Source organism: Rhinolophus hipposideros (genome assembly GCF_964194185.1).
Source record: "Rhinolophus hipposideros genome assembly, chromosome: 7".
NCBI classification, from domain to species: Eukaryota; Metazoa; Chordata; class Mammalia; order Chiroptera; family Rhinolophidae; genus Rhinolophus; species Rhinolophus hipposideros.
The window spans coordinates 42,765,988-42,785,430 of NC_138053.1; the positions used below are offsets into that span (position 1 = coordinate 42,765,988).

At 37.7% G+C, this 19,443-nt stretch overlaps 1 protein-coding gene across 50 annotated transcripts in view; it reads left to right on the top strand.

Moving 5' to 3' along the window:
* The window catches only part of MEF2C (myocyte enhancer factor 2C), a 165,015-nt gene that overhangs the window by 115,329 nt on the left and 30,243 nt on the right, over nt 1-19,443 (top strand). For 28 of the 50 annotated variants that reach the window (XM_081054186.1, XM_081054162.1, XM_081054157.1 and 25 more), the window contains 2 exons: nt 11,699-11,842; nt 18,978-19,164. In XM_081054186.1, coding sequence (XP_080910312.1) covers nt 11,699-11,842; nt 18,978-19,164 — 331 coding nt within the window. Of the gene's footprint in view, nt 1-11,698; nt 11,843-11,901; nt 12,040-18,977; nt 19,165-19,443 lie in introns of all 50 variants that reach the window. The other 22 variants (XM_081054148.1, XM_081054173.1, XM_081054174.1 and 19 more) reach the window with 3 other exon arrangements.

Genomic DNA, 19,443 nt, shown 5'->3' on the forward strand with positions numbered 1-19,443 from the left:
TGCCTGACGTGAGAGTGGGTAAAGGTTTGGTCTCTGACCAACTGACAACATCCTGTAAACCTAATATCCAGTACCTTTATATCCAGGACAACCCTTCGAAACTATAAGGAGCCGTTCTTCCCCAGATCTTGACTTCCGACCATTCTCGTTGGCCCCTTATTCACTTGGGAGCATTTCTGGTCTCCTGTCCATGGACCAAGTCTAATGGAGCCCAATGCTGTTCTTCCTTCTACTGATTTAACTGGCCAGGCCCTGACCAATGATCATCCCACCCATTACATGTTGGGCGTTCTCTGTTAAGCAGAGAGTTTTCCATTATATCAGCCAAGAAAATGAAAATGTTAATACTGCATGAACCAGGAGGATTTTACATCAGAAGAGACAAGTAATCAGAGTAAGGCTAGAGACCAGGGCTGCTAGCCTTGGACAGACCTGGTAAGCGTTACTAATGCTGAAAGGACATAGAGAAGATGCAGTGTTAAAGGAAGGGGAAAGCTTAGATGCCGGTTGACTTTTGCTTAATCTTTCTGAACCTCCTTATTGGGTATTACCCAGCTCTCCTTAGCACGATTCAGCTGCAGGACATCTGTCCAGAAAAGTGAACCAATGTGGTGCAACATTCTACTGTCAGATACTGCACTAGTTGCCAAGGATAGAAAACTCTGGAGAGACATTTACTGTCTACAGGGATCTCATAATCTAGAAATGAGACAAAAACAAAATACAGAGAGCAACGTTATGAAATAAATGTTAATTACAAAGTTCTGGGGCAGCACAAAAGAGAGACATTAATTTCATTAACTCTCTAGTTCGCACTGGTTCTTTTATAAATTCATGTGTGAGGATGGGAGATGGTGCACTTAGGCAGAGTAGTGGCTGCTCTCCCTAGTAACTACTTAGGGTGAAAGCAACGTATACTCTGAGTACAGATCTGGCAGTTGCTACCTGTGTTTTCAGCTCCCATTGTGATTCCGTTTTAAATAACAACCTCTGTCCCTGCAGCCTTGGATTTCAAGATTGTTTTATTAACAACAGTATTGATTATCATCCATGTGCTCGCACATTCAAGTTGCTGTGGATACAGAGGTGAAAAGACAGTTTCTGCTTTGCGGAGGTTTGTTCTCCTGTGTTGAGACTCTCCTCTCCGGGGGCAGCCACAGTAGCTATAATTTACGTATTGTTCTCATATAATCCCAGCATTGCTCTGCGGTCTTGAGTCCTCATTTACATGCCTGAGCCGTGTGGGTACTGAGCAGCATGTGCTGACGTAGTTGTCAATGCCAGTCCGTCAGACGGCACATCACAGGCTCGGGCAAAACCCTCAGAATTAGCCGCGAGGCCGGTCTCTACAGGACATACTGACAAGGTATTCGAGCTGGGAAGTGGGGTGTAAGAGGCCCTCTCCCATCAGTGCTGTTACGTAAGTCACTATGCAATACCAAAACCAAAACTTTTCTACTGAAAAGTTTCAATAGAGAATAGCTTATAGCCACTCTTTGAAAAGCACCCTCGTTTGTTGGGAAGAGAGATAAATCTATTATTTAAAAAAAGGGGGTATTGTGTCAGGTATTATGGGGGAAGAAGCTAAGGATACTGTAAATAAAATCTGTGTTCACAATCCAGAATTGGTCCTTGAAAACCTCCCTCCCTGCCAATTCCTCAGTTAAGGAATAGAAAACTGGGTATTTTCAGTGATATGCCAGACTGAAATCTGTTATTAGTACATGTTGGTTCTGTGATGTACGACATGGCAACTACAACAGCAGGGATGAATGGCAAAGAGGGGTTTTCCTATCAGGCCAAAGGCCAGCCCAGGAGCGAGTGGGCCTGGGCCAACCCCACTGGACTTCTTTACCTCTCGCCAGCCTGAGAGAGGCTTAGGATGGGAGAGAGACGTTAGGAAAGGAAACAATTTAACCTTCACCTGGGAGTCCCTGACTGTCTCAGAAGTGAGGATTTGGGTACCATTTTCAGGTACGATCAAAATTGTTATGACGTGAGTCAGTCGGTTGCCATCCTCAAATCTCTTTATTTTGTGCTACCTTATCAAATGTTCTGTGTGCACTCTGCTTTTTCAGGTAAGCTAGTGAGAAACTACAGATCCCAACTAACAGAGATTCTTCAAATTAAATTAAAGGTAATGCCCTTGTTTCTGAGGGGAAACCTAGAAATAGAGAACAGAATGCACAAAAGCATCTCCTGCAGTACTCTGGGTTCTCAGTATGTTTATGTTCTCCTCATGGTAACTGAGAGCACCAGTAGCTACAAAAGGTTCAGGAGCTAGAAAGGAACAGGTCATGATATGCAGGACTCTGTGCAATTCTAAACACAGAGAAACCCAACCAACTGCACCCCATTTACAACAGTCTGTGTCATCTCCCCTGTTACTTCTGCTCCTATAGGTTATGCCACAGTCAGGAAGTGATTCTAGAGATTGCTTGAACCAACCAGCGCATGCGCTCATTGCATTTTGAATTAATAATCTTTTTATTAGTAAAGTTTATTGGTGTGACAATGGTTAGTAAAGTTACATAGGTTTCAAGCGTACAATTCTATAATACATCCTCTATATATCATGTTGTGTGTTCACCACCCAGAGTCAGTTTTCTTTCCATCACCATATATTTGATCCCCTTTACCCTCATCTACCAACCCCCTCCCCCATTGCCTTCTGGTAACCACTAAACTATTGTCTGTGTCTATGAGTTTTTAATTTGTTTTTCTTCATTTGTTTTTCTTTTTCCTATGTTGCTTTCAGTTTTATATCCCACATGCCAGTGAAATCATATGGCTAAATAAGTCAGATAGAAAAGGCTGAGAAACATTTGATTTAATAATCTTATTAAAATAAAAAAATAACACTGTCACCTTAGAAGACCACCCAAATCATTTCTATTAGTCTGTCACTATCAGAAAGTATGACTGTCAAGTTTGTATGCTGATTCACTTATTAAGTGAACAGTTACTTTACCACTAGATAGTGGGTCCTATGAGGTTGGGTATCTCTGGTCTCTAACAGAGGGTCTAATTAGTCTACCCTCTGTTAGGGACCAGAGATACCCAACCTCATAGGACCCACTATCTAGTGGTAAAGTAGACATGTTAAAAGATAAATTACAATACAACATTGAACATTTTTAAGAAAACACACAAAAAGTCAAGGACTATAGGTGTACAGAGAAAGAGTTCGTAAGTACAGAGGAGAGTTAATTTTTTTTTCCACAGAGCAAGTGATGATATTCAGTAGTAGCTGTCCTAGGATAACTAAGGTAGCAGAGAAGAGTAAACAAGGATATTCCAGACAGAAATGAATGACACATATCAAAACAGTGTTACTAAAGGACCTGCCTGATTTGGGCAATGGTCAGAAGTTTCCTCTTGGCAAAACCCAGAATGCTGGAGAAGAAGAAAGGAAATAAGGCTTGAGAAGCAGGTGGAGGGCTTGCTATAAAAACTAGTGGGTGTGGCTGTTGGGTGTATAAGGAGAACAGTGATACAGTTAGATTATCATTTCATTTTCAGACTCTGCCAAAAGTATGAAGGATGATTGAAAGTGGGGTCAGAAGACAAACTAAGAATGGGAGATAAAATAGAAAAAAATAATGGTAGTTGAGTCAAGAGATAATGGAATCAACTGATTTCTGTGTTTCCAGCTTGAACAACTAGGTTGTGATGTTTGCTAGGAAAAGAAGGGAGGGGAATAGATGAAGGGTTAGGTTGAAATCAAAAGAATAAATGGGAAAATGAATGATGTAGAAGAGATCATGGGAATCTTATAGAAATGAGGAAGCCTGATGACAGAACAGTATTCCTGAACTGACTGATAAATAAGGCAGTTGTAGGCTACCTACTGCCATTTCAAATGGCTAATCATGCATTTACGCAACTGGAATTAAAAGGCATTTACAACCGGATAAGCACCTACATAGAAACAAAAATAATGATTTGGCATTACTCTGATTATTCAAGATAACATACATTTTCTTTTGTTAAAATAAGTCATTAATGGTTTACAAAAGAAGCTTCAATGTGTTATTTTTAAAGAATCCATGCTCCCCACGATTCTGCTTTTTTGTCTCTGTAACCTATTTGCAAGTAAAATGCCATAGTCAGAAAAGGTTAGTAGGTGAAGTTACACTTATATTTTATACTTTCAAAAATCCTGCTTCCTGATCTTTGTTAACTTACTCCTTTCCTCTCTTTCCCAACCTTTGTTTAATTTATAGTTCAGTCTTACCTTTTCCTTCCTTATTTAAGAAATAACTAACATTGTCCATTCTTTAAACCCATATACAATTTGATCCTTTGTATTTCAGCTTTATTTTCTTGATTTGCTTTATAGAGGTTATGAGAATTAACTGCATATGTTAGCATGCATTTCAATCATTATATATTTAAGTGTTCCCGGCTTAGTATTTTACTTCAGAACTCTCCTGGATTCAGAATGTCAGGGAGCATTTCATGGCTAAGTGTCCCAAACTTCCCCATCTCAGTTCCATTCTAGGCTAGCCTCGTGATGCAAGCACCTTCTCCAGATTTCAGAAAAGGTGTGGTGGAAGAATCTTTTATAAAAACACCAAACACTGACCTGTCCTGAGGAAGCCTGTATCACCTGATTGGCCCTAAAATCACCTTAATTTTTCCATGAATCCTTAAGGTTAAGGTTGCCCCAGAGTAAGACCAATGTCAAAGCACAGAAGAATAGTGGAGTGGGAAGACCAGCATCCAAGGATGGGGGAAAAAGGTGAACTTTGCCCAAGAATTTTAAAATATGCTTATTTCAAATATATTGTATGTGACTCACATCCATGCTTTTTCCTACAAGGTTCCTGTAGGAAACCTTTTCTAAACCTGATATATTCTGCTGAGATACCACTCCCCCTTTTCCCGTTCCATGCTGAATGCTGTGCCCTCTTTTATGCTATCCATTTCATTATGAAGATTATATGCTTATGGCTTTTGTCCCTTAAAGATTTCATGAATGCTGTTTTTCTGACATTCCATATTTAGACCAATGCCCCAGTTTTTAGGTATTCAGTAATATAAATCTCCTGAGTTATAATCAGTCTCTTACATCATATAAATTATGCCTATTCTGCATTGCTTTCTAACTTAAAAACTGTACATTTCAAAAATAGTTAATTTATAAGTTACCTGAAAAGAAAAAATAATAGCTGAGTTTTAACATAATGTGAAATAATGTCATGAAGTGATGAAAAAGAAATTACAGTTGCAAAAATACTACACTGAGATTACTCTTTCTCTAGCATCAGAACATTCTTTCTTGTTTTGTTCATCCATCCATTCAGTCTGTCATTCATGCTGCAAGAATTTATTCTACCACATGCCCAGCCCTGTGCTACAGCCTGGTGATACAAGATGACTAGTAACTTCCAGGAGCTCACAAGTGGGAAGGAAAACATGTGAACAAAGTATCTTCATCATATATTCAGAGGAAGCCTCTTTGCATCCAGAGGAACACAGACATCTGACGCATAGCAGCACTTAGTAAATGTGTATCAGGAGGGCTGGATCCCACTATCATTTCCGCCTCCAAACAGCCAGACAGCCTCAGTCCAGTCTCCAAAACCTTTGCATACATTAATATTGAAGTGGACATATGTGTTCTGTTCGTTCAGCAAGCATTTATTGAGCACCCACAGCGTGTCAGGCTATACTCTATATTTAAACTTCAAAAGTGAATCACGGAAGGTGCTTTGTTAATTACCTCCCAAGCTAGCAAAGGAGACAAATACATAAATAATAATGTGTGATAAAGGCTCTAATAGAAACACATATACAACAAATGAGTGTATGAATGAGGGAGCAATTAATTCAGCCCTGGTGAGAAGAGAAGTCTACAGAGAGGAGCTGATGTGTTAGCTCTGCCTCGAAGAGGACTGTCCGCATGCAGAGAACACATGCTAGTGGGCTCGCTCCAGAAGTCAGCTAGAGCAAGGATGTGAGGTGTCAGAGGCCAGGTACTGTTGCACCATTATTCCTCCCCTTCTGGAAGGCATGAGGGCGAGCCACGTGATCCTTGGCGGTCTTATCCAGAATCAGAGTCTCAATAATCCCAGGAACTATCACCCTCTGAATGTTTATATGAAATAATTTGTGGCCATTAGGAGGCAGTGGGTGTATGTTTCTTTATGTTCTATACATTAAAAGTCTTCAAATCTTTAATTAGTGCTTTTTGTTTCCATTACTTAAAGATGAAAAATTACTCAGTGAAAAAAATCTCATCTAATATTATCTTTTGAGGAAATGAATAAAAATAAAAACAATGAAAATCTCCAGTTCTTCCTAGCTTTTCCCCGGTGGAAGTTAATAATCTAGTTACAATGAGCATTAATAACCTAGAGAAATATAATGTTGTTAAGGTTTACATTTTCACTTTTTTATTAAAATTTTCACCACAAATGAATAATTTTTGGTAAAATTTAATTCTTACACTCTGTGCTAGATATGATTGGCTTGTCTAATTAAAGCCTACCTACTAATTGTACTAAATTTGCAGTATTTTAATGTCTTTTAATTTCTATATTAAGAATACAGAAGAACTATGAAACAAGGAGAAAGCGTGCAGGCAATGCTTACAGTTTTGATAATTAAAACCTGTGGAAAAATTTCTCAGCGCCTGCTCTTCCCCCAACCTATGTAATACGTTCTAGAAATCCCCAAAATACCTACAATATTATAGGTCAGTTCAGAGTTTTTCAGTTTGAATTTGTATTGGCTACTCCTCTAAAAATCAAGTGCGCAAGACAGCACCTGGCGTATAGTAGGTTTTTAGTGCTTGAGTATGTTTTAAATGAAATAAGTCATAAGGCTTAGTGCTTAGGACACAGCGACTCCCCAGATACTCAAGAGACCTGAGGCAGCAGTCGTGAGTATCAGCACTCCACTATGGGAGGACGTTTACAAAATACTCTTAAGAAACTTCATTTCTAGTCAGCGTCCATTTCTGCCACATCTCCTAGTCCTGTGTGGATTTACTACTTTCTAAAGATTATTCAGTGTAAGAGCAGACGCTTGTCTTCATAAAGCTGTGAAAGACGAGCGTAAAAATGATTTTGTATCAGAGAAAAGGAAGCTACCTTTTCTAAGTTGACGTCTTTTTTTTTTTTTTGTCTTGGCTTCTGGGTGAACAAGATATTCGTGCAACTAATAGAAATAATTCCTGCAGGTGTCCCTGACACAACAACCCTCTGAAGTAAGGGTAATGCCAGCTATGCGTGAAAGAGTGATTATGTATATTTTAAGGAAAAAAAAATTGAGTATTTTGGGGTTTTTTTCATGAAAAGACTTGAAATTTCTGCTGTACAGTGGGTAAGTACAGAAAAAGAAAGATGATAAAAATATACATTCTTGAGGACTAAGAATGCCGACATGGAAAGAAATCAAATGGTTGGAAGCTTTTAATCTATAATGGTGACTCTCTAGAAGAAGCAGAATTTTACTTAAATAGCAACAATGTAAAAATGTATCATTTCATTTCATGGAAATAGGTAAATAATTTAGTTATTTCCTTTTTACTATCAAGAAATCATTAAGAAGGGGCAACTAGTTTTAACCATTGTATACAGACAGCATTTTCTAGTTGATAACATAATGCCTAAGACAAGAAATGAGAGCTCCGTGTGGCTTGTTTTTTTCATTTATATTCCTTTCACTAATGAAATAGAATCTGTTCCCCACATCTATTTCATTAGAATTTTTGAAGCACCTGTCACCTATCATCGTCAGTTTATATGGATTTCAAGTTTTCCTGGTTAACAAATGTAATAACGCAGGGTCCATATGTCCGCATGTCTGGGAGGGGACAATCCACGTGGTTCTTGAATTACCTACCTGGGCTCCATTTCCCATTTATCATTTGGAGTATGTCACCTTCTGTCAATCTAATTACTTCTCTAAGAAACGGCTGTTCTCAGCTCACTGCATGACAATCGCTGCCTTGTGAAAACATCCCAGAAGCCTCTGCAGTCAATTGATCTACCCCAAAAGTGTCAGTCTCACACGGAAAGCTAACTTCGGTCGGTGTACAGGCTCACTCAGGATTTACAGAGTTCTCTGAGAAAAGAGTTTCTTTAGATACATAGCAAGAGAAGCTGGTGGTTTTGGTAGATCTCCTGCCTTATCTTGACATTCAGAATAAATCTTTTCAAAACATAGGCAGCTGAGAGACACTTATATAAATCCAGCTGACAGACACTTACACAGTGCCTGTAAAAGAATAATGATTTAAATGCCTACATTACCTGACCAATAACATTTGTAAAAGATCAAAGAAGCTTTCAAAGGCCAGCGGCAGAGATTTTGATTTTACTAGAAAAGGCCTTAAGGAATAATGCTTATTTATCCATTTAGTAATCCCTTTAGTTTATACTGACTATACTGTGATAAAGACAGACTTGGCTGAATCTAACAGTAATTCCTTTGTCATCATTAAACAGCTGTAGATTTTTAATATAATAAAGATAAGATGACCCTTAGAGTTCCACATTCACACTATGGTATTCAAGTTTGTGCCATCACCTCCATTTTCAGAGCTTTATAATTCCACCGTAATCATTTGTTCTTGGCAGCAATGTGTTCTACAAGCTCTCAGCTGAGAATAATATTTTTGAACAATTTTTTTCAATGTTCTGGTTACGTGATTATGGGAATTTGGAACTCAATATTAATTTGCTTTTGGAGTTTGTGTTTGTATATTTCAAAATGCTCCTTTTTTAAATAACACAATTTAACTTGAAATAAGACTATAAATGTCCCTTTGGTAGGGACTAGGGTAGAGCTACTTCAATACTTAAGTACTGATTTTACTCATTGTAAGATAATGTGGTCAGATACAAGAAAAATTGATTGGGAGAAAATGTGCTACTTCCTCTTCCCCTCGCCCCCACTATCTTTTCCTTTGTGACTTTGTGCCACCTGCTTTGTTTTGCCTAATACTTTATATAATTCTTCAAGTACAAAGTGAGCTGTTGATCAAGTTGATTTTTTAAATCTGTAAACCGATGTGTTTTATTGACAAATAAGCATTCCCACTGTGTCTAAAATTTGCCTTCTAAGAAATATTCAATATTTTAGTTGTATTTTAATACTTAAAATTTTCCCCACAGACTAATTTTAAGAATTTCTACCAAGTTTATTTCAGTGTTCAATCTACTGCTGTGATTGTATGTGAGTGGGAGAGCTCTTTTCCACATCCCTCACTTCACAAGTGTGGGAAAGCCTGGGTAGGGGAAAGGTGGCCCCACATTGCCCCTGACAGGAGGCAGGAGGCCTGGGCCATCATACTTGGCCACGCCAGGTTGAGACCTGGGATCAGGTTTCCCTAAAATCTTTATGAAAGACTTGTGAGAGATAATGAGTTAATATTTGTGGAGATCTTTCAATAACATGTAATTGATGTTTGAATTTTTGTAAACCAAACATAGTATCTGCCCCCAAAAGCTTTGTAAGAATACTTAGCACACATGTATGTGCCAGATGGATTGTGATGACAATTGATAGGCCTCTCGTAACCCTTGCGTTCTGCTGTCAAAAATCTGTACGTCAAAACAACTATAATTTTTACAGTAATATCCATTTATTGGATAAAAGACTCCGGTGCACATTGAAAAATCTACTGTCTAGATGAGACTTTAAAGATTTATATAAGAATACTCTTAACATGCCTTATAAAAATATAGGTAAAGTTTGAAAAAGCAGATCATATTTTCTTGATCTTACATATTTTTCTCTACATAAGCGAATTTTTATGAAAAATATGTGGAGTACGATGCAAGACACTCAGAAATTATTCTTAAAAGCTCAAGGATATGTGAAGATCAAAGCAGAAACACATCATAATTCAACAAATAGTTACCACCCGGAAGAATGCTCTTGTGGTTGAGATAAAGCTAGCAAGATTTTGAAATGAAGGAAATGAAGTTAGCAAATAAAATTATTATTCTGATGCATAGTGGAACACTCTACAAGTACTTATTGTGGGTAAAAATGATGGCTGTAGATCCACGGTAGTGGGACAGGTGGCCCCACCAATTATTAATTCCCCAAGATTGTAAATGTGTATTTTATCATCTTGTGTCAAAATATTCATTTTAATATTCAAACATTTTACCACATAATAAGCTATAACCATATGTTTATTTGTTGTATTATACCACTATAACATTAATAAATATTTACAGAGCCGCAATGTATCATAGATGTATTAGAAATGGTAGCTCTCTTAGTTTGATTTTAAGTGAAAATGTTCAGTGCCTCAGAAACTAATTTTAAATAATGTGATGTTTGTTACACATTGTGGAGAGCCAACGAGTTTAAATTTTTAAGACTAGCACCCCCCCTTTTAAACTCATGTTGTTTTATTTATTTTCCCCAATTGCACGAATTAAAGATGAAGTGTTATCTCAGCTTTGAATTCCTTAGCTTGATGTCGCAGCTTTTGCTTTATTTGTATGTGAATTCTGTTTTTAATAAATATGAGCTCTGCTAAACTTCCCATTAATGAGAGACACTTAGGTACACAGCTCTTTATAACGATTTTGGTAATACCAGGAAAATGCAGAAATGTTGCTTGTCTATTAATAATTAACGTGGCAAGCTGTGTGATTAATCAGAACTTTATGATCTTTAAAAACATGGCATTATCTCTGTAAATCAGATCTTGTACAATTAAGTTGACAACCATCATTTAAAAAAAAAAGAAAAAGAAAGTAAATCTCAGGACTCCTGACTCATACTTTTTCTGTTACCGTGTTACATTAGTATTTATCCTTCTGTGACAGCTGACACTAAACCAGAGCTACATTCAGGAGACAGGGGTTTCAAGATAAGGCACTGACTTTCCACTTTCATGTGTCAGGAGACAGGCTCAGGGTGATCCAACTCAGCTGGAACCCGGAGGAACTTTTGCTAGTTTGGTAGTTACTGACTTGGTTTCCTGTTTTCAGTGCTCTCTGGTTCCTTACTCAAGAGCTCATGAAGCCCTCAACTCAACTCTTTTGACTTTTCTTTCTTTCAGCTTGTGTTGTTTAAGGCAGGAAATGTAGCAGTATTACCAGTTTCAGTACAGATTGTCACATACATAGAACGCTAACCGGACGAAACCGAAGTGGTTCTCTTTATGATCAGTGTCTGAACATTCTTAATGGGTGTTCCGTGAGAATATTAGCTTGGTCCTCTTACTGCCTTTTGCTGTCAAGCGCACATCCAGAGAGGTGGCAGGACAGTGTGAGTGCCAGCCATTATGTCAAACTCAAACTAGAGATCTGTTTCCAACATTTCTGCTTTTGTCATGATCAGATTCCGAAATCATTGTGTAATGTCCTGACTTCTAATTTTTCTGTGGGAAAATAGAATGTTGCATGTTCCCACCTTACTTGTATTCGTCTGTAATTGTCTCTCACGAGATGTTTGCAAGTTCAGCCCTCATACTATCTTTGTTCACTGACTGAATTCCGTTGCAAAAGGAATATGTCCCTTGTCTTTACTTATTTTTAACTAGCAGTAGTAAGTGCACTGTTAAAATGACTTGGTTTCTCTATGGTTTCTTTACCCTAATGTAATATGTAGCGTATGTAATAACAACCTGAAATACTGGGCAGATTGAACTTCCGTAACACCCCTGAATGTCTCTTACAGCCTTTGTCTAGGATTGAACTTTCCGAATTATGTATTTCAGACATTGAGAAAGAAGGGCCTTAATGGCTGTGACAGCCCCGACCCCGATGCAGACGATTCAGTAGGTCACAGCCCTGAGTCTGAGGACAAGTACAGGAAAATAAACGAAGATATTGATCTAATGATCAGCAGGCAAAGATTGTGTGTAAGTACTCACAACACCCTTCATTTTTTTTACTCTTGATATTTCTCTGAACCTGGCAGGCCTTGAACAAGAAAGAAAACAAAGGTTGCGAAAGCCCCGATCCTGACTCCTCTTATGCTCTCACCCCACGCACTGAAGAAAAATACAAAAAAATTAATGAAGAATTTGATAATATGATCAAGAGTCATAAAATTCCTGTAAGTACCAAAGGTAGATGGCTGGTCTGCTGATAACTGCTGCAGTAACATACCTTAACCCTTTCAGTGATGGCTTTCTCTAAGAAGCCCTGGAAAGTCAAACGGATAAAACAGCCATCTCATCCCACGGCAGTTCATTTAGAACACAAACCCTCAGGGAGGCTTAAATTATGTAATCTAAAAAAAGTTGCCGTCAAGTTCATTGGGAGGTAGAAAATTCACAGGAGGAAGAGAGAAAGATCTATGTGACACACCCTGAATTTACACAATCTCTCAAACACACAGTCCACGCAAATCACAATGCACTAGTAAAGCACTAGAATCTCCTTCTCAAGAAGTTTGAGGATTTACTATAAAATATATATACATTCGTATGTATATATTTTTTACTGAGACCAGATACATGAGTGGAACTGCAGTTCGCTCATGTAAACTGACGATCATCGCCCAAATAAAAGTTTATTTCTGAATAAAGTTTCAGCGCCTCTCCTTAAACATGAAATTGAGCAACAGCACTGAAGGGTTAAAGCTAATGCTCGCTGCAAGGAAACAGACTGCATGAAAACCTAATGGTAAGATTTCAACATGTTTGTGTGCTGGGGTGATTTTAAAGCTTTATCCAAATACTTGCTTTGCCTACACCAACATTTTCCATGCTTTAACCTTTGGCTAAATTTTGTCTTAACCGAGTCAAGAGATTTCTAACAATCAATCATATGCCTTGCCAGATACTTAAGAGAAATAACTCTGCATGTATTATTTTGTTTGCCTACATATAAAGGGGAAAAGTACATATCTTTTATTCTATTCTGTCATCAGTCAAGTGATGTTAATTATGTGACATAAACTGATGCAGCTCAAGGCTCACACGCTTTCTGAATAACTAATGTTAGTTTCTGAACCCTCATTGTGTACAAGCTCCTCAGTAGGTAATTAATTCCTTTCTCAAAAAAGTATATTTTTTTTAAGTTAACAAAACAGCCTATACTTGAGGATTGAGACACGTTCTGCAGGGAAAATATACCTCAGCCATCACGGAGCGGATATTGGGGGACTAAAGCTCTAGGCCAGATACACAACTGCACTCACAAGAAAATGAATGCTTTACACACAGTAGGTGCACAGTCACCCTGTGTTGAATTAAATTGAACACTTTAGCACTTATTTAGAAAATGTGTATGCACATTGAACTTTCTGTCTTTATAAATACATGTCTGCTTCTTTTGTCAAGTGAAATAATGTCAGCAGTGGAGCTTTTGTTGAATCGGAATGATTAATACACTGCATCATCAAGGAAAGCTAAGTGCTGTAAATTCTTAGTTTTACAAAACCGAGTACCGCCTACAGCACATCCACGTGGACACTTTATCAAATGAAATATATCCTATCAGATGCTGCAATGTATGCTTGTTATACCCAGAATTCTTAAATGATAAAATATCCATTGGGATGTTATCTTTTGCCAAAGAAGGAAAAAAAACTCCTTTGGGCCAATTTTTAAGTTCTTATGGCCTGAGTTTATCTTGATATATAATACACTAGTTTAGAGCTGCTGGGCACAAAAGTTTGTGAATGTAAGATTTTAAGGTGAAATATGTTAGGTGTCTCAGATAGGAGGAATGCCCTGCATAGTTAGGAAAATGACAATATATGTAACACTGCCGATCACTCTCCAGGGCAGTGATCCTAAATATGTGTGGAGCTTTAACCCCCAAAATTCTGGGAGAATGCCCATATTTGCACATTGGATCGTTTTTCCCAGGCTTTAGGGGGAAAGAGGTATGACTGAGACTGAGAGTCCCTCACAGTATTTCATCCTGTCATGTAAAGAGTTCAAAATCAGGATACATGATTTCTTAAGAGGTGCAGTGGTGTGTGGTGGGGGATGAAAAACCACATTACAGTTTATAGGCAGGGCTGTGAGAAGGAGCCACACAGCATCTAGCTGTGCCTCCAAGTCTTCATTTCTTTAGTAAGTGCTTCAGTCTCCAGGATGAAAAGCCCAGTTTTTGTACATCGCTTTCGGTTGCTGGAAGTAAATTTTGTTGAAAGTTTCCACAGCTGCTAAAACATTTACAGCAGGAGAAGGACACTCTGCCCTTTGTATGTGGAGAGTGTCTCCACCTCTTTAAAAACATTACAAGACTTTTTCTATTTCAAAGACCCAATTTGAAGAGTTTCCCTTTTAAAATAGAAAATTTAATATTGCAATCACCTGTTGGTACAATATAATTTATGCCCATATTCCTCAATTACGTGAAATAATTCATGGATGATTTGGAATTTTGTTGACCAGCATTTCCTCATGCAGGGTTTACCACAGTTCTCGCTGGGCTTCACACCAAGAAAAAACAGCTCCATTTGAGGAACCAGGAATTGGGAAATGGGCTGAAGGAAGAAGGGAGGGCCGGATACAAGACTGGTTGAGAGTGCACGAGAAGAAAGGAAGTGGAAATAAGAGAGTATATGTTTTCTTCAAATAAAGGACTGTGAAGAGAGAGGAATAATAGCGTAACTAGGATGAAGGAGGGAGTTAAAAGGAAAAGCACTTGAGATTATTTATATGCAGAGGAAGAAGGCTAGAAGGAAGGAAAACATTGAACATATAGGTGCAATGGAGATAAAATGGGAAAGCTTCTCAAGGAAGGAAAGGAGGATGGGACTTGAACAGGATCAAGTTGCAGATGGACCCAGTGTGTTTCAGGTGGTCGGTGGGTAGAGGGAAGTTGAATGGGTGACGACCTAATAACCTCTATTTTTAATATTGAATTTAGCTTCTGTGGCTATTGAAGTAGGGGAGCAGGTGTTTGAAAGAGGACTGCGAATGAAGGTGTAGACATTGTGAGAAATTGGGGATAGAGAGGGAATAAGCAAGTACTGTGTGCTAGAGTTGTTGGGCAGCTTGAAGGAAATTTGGATATCAGCAGTTGGTCATAAGTCACTAGTCATAAGAGTTGTGTGATTTTTTTTTTTCTCTGCTAGTTTTCAGCAGCTCGATAATGGTTGATCAAAAGTGAAGGATGTCATTAGCGACCCAAAAAAGGATTCAGTTCAATCATTCACGTTAAATAAAAGACGACTTATTAACTAAAATTATTTTATTAAAAATATTTTATTGGAATTTTTATGGGACTTTTCCTTGTGGTAAATTTAGGAAAATAGTGGCTTTTGGATAAGAGTTTAGATACCTTTCTGACCATGGTGACTCACTTCAGCAACCATGATCACTTTGTTCAGGGATAGCACTAAAAGCTTTTTAGCTATCATGCCTTTATCTCTTAAAGCCAGAACCAGAATCATTGGCGTGTGACCTGTGCAATTATATAGGGTACTGCTCTCGTAGGGCCAGATTGGGTTAAATACTGTGCGTCACCCTCTTGAAATTCTTAATTTTTTTAACAAGGGGTCCCCACATTTTCATTTTGTCCTGGGCCCTGCAAGTTATATAGCCAGACTTGCCTACGGCATTTTATTTAATCACCCCAAATGTCTTGAATGTTCTAAAATGTGGAACCTAGCCCTGAGATATTTGCAAGTTTGGAGTCTTTAACTACTTTTTGGCTTTCACTGTTTAGACAAAATTTTAAATTTTTTTTGGTTCTTTTAAGTTCCCTAATTTTGAAAACTCAAGAAGAAAAAGAATTACACAAACATCTTATAAACATTTATAGCCTTTGCTTTCCCTAAAATGTTTAGAGCTGATTCGCCTCTTTAGGGATGTAAGCACTTCACGTCTCAGATAAAGTCAAGGGAGATTTAATGATTTTTCCTGGTCAAATGGCAATTTATTACACAATCTGGACTACAACTGAGATTTCTGATATTAATGCTGATGTTCTTTCTGATTCTCTGAGATACCTTCTCAGTGTGATCATTTTTAAGCTTATGATTTGGTTTCAAAATTATTTAGCCAGTTCCTGATACAGATAAGGAAACAAAGCAAACAATAGGGAAAATGCAAAGGATGTTAGCATATTTTATGACTTCTGAATTTTTCAAGTATGCTCTGATATCAGAATTATATCTGACTGCTGTTTAGACAATCACAAGGAAGTTTCATAATAATCATCATCTAATTGTTTATGGTCCAGAATACTGGAAACAGACTAATTCTTGGGGATGATGGTCAGAGGAAAGGAAGAGTAGAGAGACATTCCGTGAATTGGTTATTAGGGTAGTTCAGAATTTATTAAATAATTATTAATAATCCCCTTTATATTGGATGTGCATACAATCACCCTGGGGAGGGGAGAGGGAAATAGGCTTTGCTCTCTACTGAGATACAATCAGCATTCTGTAGAATATTCAGGGGAGAAGCAGCTTTATAGCTGATTTTTTGGGTATCCAGTAATCAACACCTGTAAGTAGCAATGATGAAAACAAATTAAGACATTTATAACCAAATGATAGCTTTAAAATATCCAATCTGAGTAAATTTGGAAGAGGGGAGTCTTTAAGGTTTATTTCTTCCCAAGACCCCAGTCCCAGCCTGGCAGAGAACAGACTGCACTCCAATGTGGATGCCCCCCACCCACATCCCATAGAACCCATTTAGTTCATTATTTTTGTAGGTCACAAATAATAAGTTGCTAACATCCAGCCCTTACTTACGTCACAGTGAGCAATGATTTCTGATTGCAATATTCTATTTCTATACCAAAACTTAGACTGTGTTGTACAGTGATTTAGTAGCAAAAGCAACAAGGCTCAGACAACACTACTCATTAGATGACCTTGAGCCACTTACTTAATCTCACGGATTTTAAAAGGGAAGAATTATATCCACAGTGAAGGAATGTTGAAATTGTTATATCGTGTATGTAAATTATATAGTACAGTGCCTGCTCAATAAACAATACACAGTAAATTGTAAGCTTGTGTTTTTGTCTTAATACAGTGTCTTCCTAAAAATTCTCCTTTGAAGAGACATATGCGATTCACATAATAAAAAGTAGATTAGGCTCCACATTATACCTTAGAGCAAAAGAGCTTTTAGCACCTTGATGAAAGGGGATGTTATTTGGCCAATGTCATAATTGATTTGATCACAGAAGGGAAAAAAGAGCAAGGGAAACTGATCAGGAGATGGCAACCTCTGCCAACCTGTGGTCCAGCAAGGAGGATGTTACAGTAGAAATATACCCTGATCTCTCTCCTCCCATTCGCAGTACTTCTGCTGGTGGCGCCACTGGCCAAGCTGAAGCCAGAGGTCAAGGGGAGCCTGGTTGATACAGTCCAGAGGGAGGGTCAGCCTTTGGGCTCAGAGCAGTGAGGAAAGTGGACAGTGGCCCTGGAGGGCAAATGGAGAAGCACAGTTATTTAACTTTGTTTACTTAGGTATGCTACAGTAATTTTTATTTGGTCTTTTAATAAAGGCACACAAGGTTTTATTCACCCTACAGACATTTATTTACAGCATATAGTAATGTTTTTTGTTTAAAAAGGCTCTGGAAATTTGGGTATATATTCATTCTTTGTTATCTTATTAAACATTGCTATTCCATTATATCAGAGTGTCTATCCAAAATTATTTTTACTACCCTGTTTATAACAGATAAAGCCTAATAAAGACTGTGTTAGTGTAGCACTTGAATATTTTTATTTCTCTCTAAAACAATGAAGAATCAAAGACATGTTAACAAAACATTTACTCTTGTTAATATCGACATGCCCAGATCTTGGAAGAAAAGAAAACAAGGGGGAGAAAAAGACTAAGAAATAAAGGGAGCATAAGCAGAAGTAGAGAACAGTATTGTAATCATCACCAGGATAAATGTAGAACTATTGCGGAGCACAACGTGTCATGCAGAACAGCCACTCAACAAGTGACAGAAAAATTGATATTAGGATTACAGAAAAAAGCATAGTTTAAAAAAAACTTTGAACCACATACACATATGCATTTAAAATAATGGCTTATTTAAGAATACCTGAGGGAATGTTCTATATAAACCCCATCTCTAATAAACATATTAGATGCACACATACATACATCCGTTTTATATTCAGAATGCTATATGCTCTGACCATGAGTCCTCTGGCAATATACGCAGACAGTATTTTCATTTACAACGTTAAAAATGGGAAAAATGGAGGGAGGGAGTTACAACTCTGATTATTTAGTTAATGCAAGCAGAAAAAATAAGCATGACTTTGCTTAAATTGCCAAAATAATACCCCCAAAAATCAATAATTGGGATCTGATTACTCTAATTAGATAGCCACACAGCTTCAGCTCACTAAATATTTGCCAACTGTCTCATTTGAGATGCAGGTCTTGCCATTTGTCAGTGTCAGTATATCCCAAAATATGAAGTGCAACATACATTCTGAACTATCGTTCTATAATATGAATTACTGAATGATATATGTTCTGTTGAATCCTGTATGTTAAAATGTCTATTATCTTCAGAGTTACTTTCAAAAGACAGACTTTTAAAACTAATGATTAAAGTATAAAGTACTATTCACAAGCCTGGAGATGATTTTACATCATTAGACTTCTGCATAAATATGCTTCAATAAGCAATTAAACCAAAGGCTCCGGTTTGCATTTTAATCCTCCTTTTTCTCTGTGAAGTCATCGCAATCGTGTACCTTTGATCTTGCAGTCATTTCTGGCACCAGATTCAGATATCACAAATGAACAATTATTACTTAATAGAATGGAACTCAGAGACAATGGAGTCTAATGAAATGGGGCTTTGTTTTAAACAAAAGTGAAACGTTTTCTAATAGTTGCAAAGAAAGAGTTCTAAGCACATTAAAGAAATCAATTTATGATCTGAACATCTTGAGAGCTTTTCTTAATGGTCTTCTAGACACCAAGCAGTTTAGAATTTGAATTTTTTCTTGGAACAGTAAAGGCTGTCTGTACTTGAGAGATTGTTTCTATTTTATTTTATTTTATTACCCATATATTGTTTCTGCTCCTATAGGCTGTTCCACCTCCCAACTTTGAGATGCCAGTCTCCATCCCAGTGTCCAGCCATAACAGCTTGGTATACAGCAACCCTGTCAGCTCACTGGGAAACCCCAACCTTTTGCCACTGGCCCACCCTTCTCTGCAGAGGAATAGTATGTCTCCTGGTGTAACACATCGACCTCCGAGTGCAGGTAACACAGGTACGTCCTCATAAGAACACAATGTGAGCAAATCATTGGAAGGAACTACTCTTGGGGAAAAAGCTATTTTATCTACAAGATCTTGAGTTTTCCAGTTTTCCATTTGTTACACTCCTTCACCACTAGACTAGGTCTTCAACGTGATAAAGCTTAACTCCATTTGCATATCTTTTGAAATCTTTCATAATCTGCAAATTATCTGTTCAGCCTCTCTGTCACCAATCTCCTCATGTGGCTATATTTTAACCGTATGGAAATATCAAATATCCTGTCTCCATG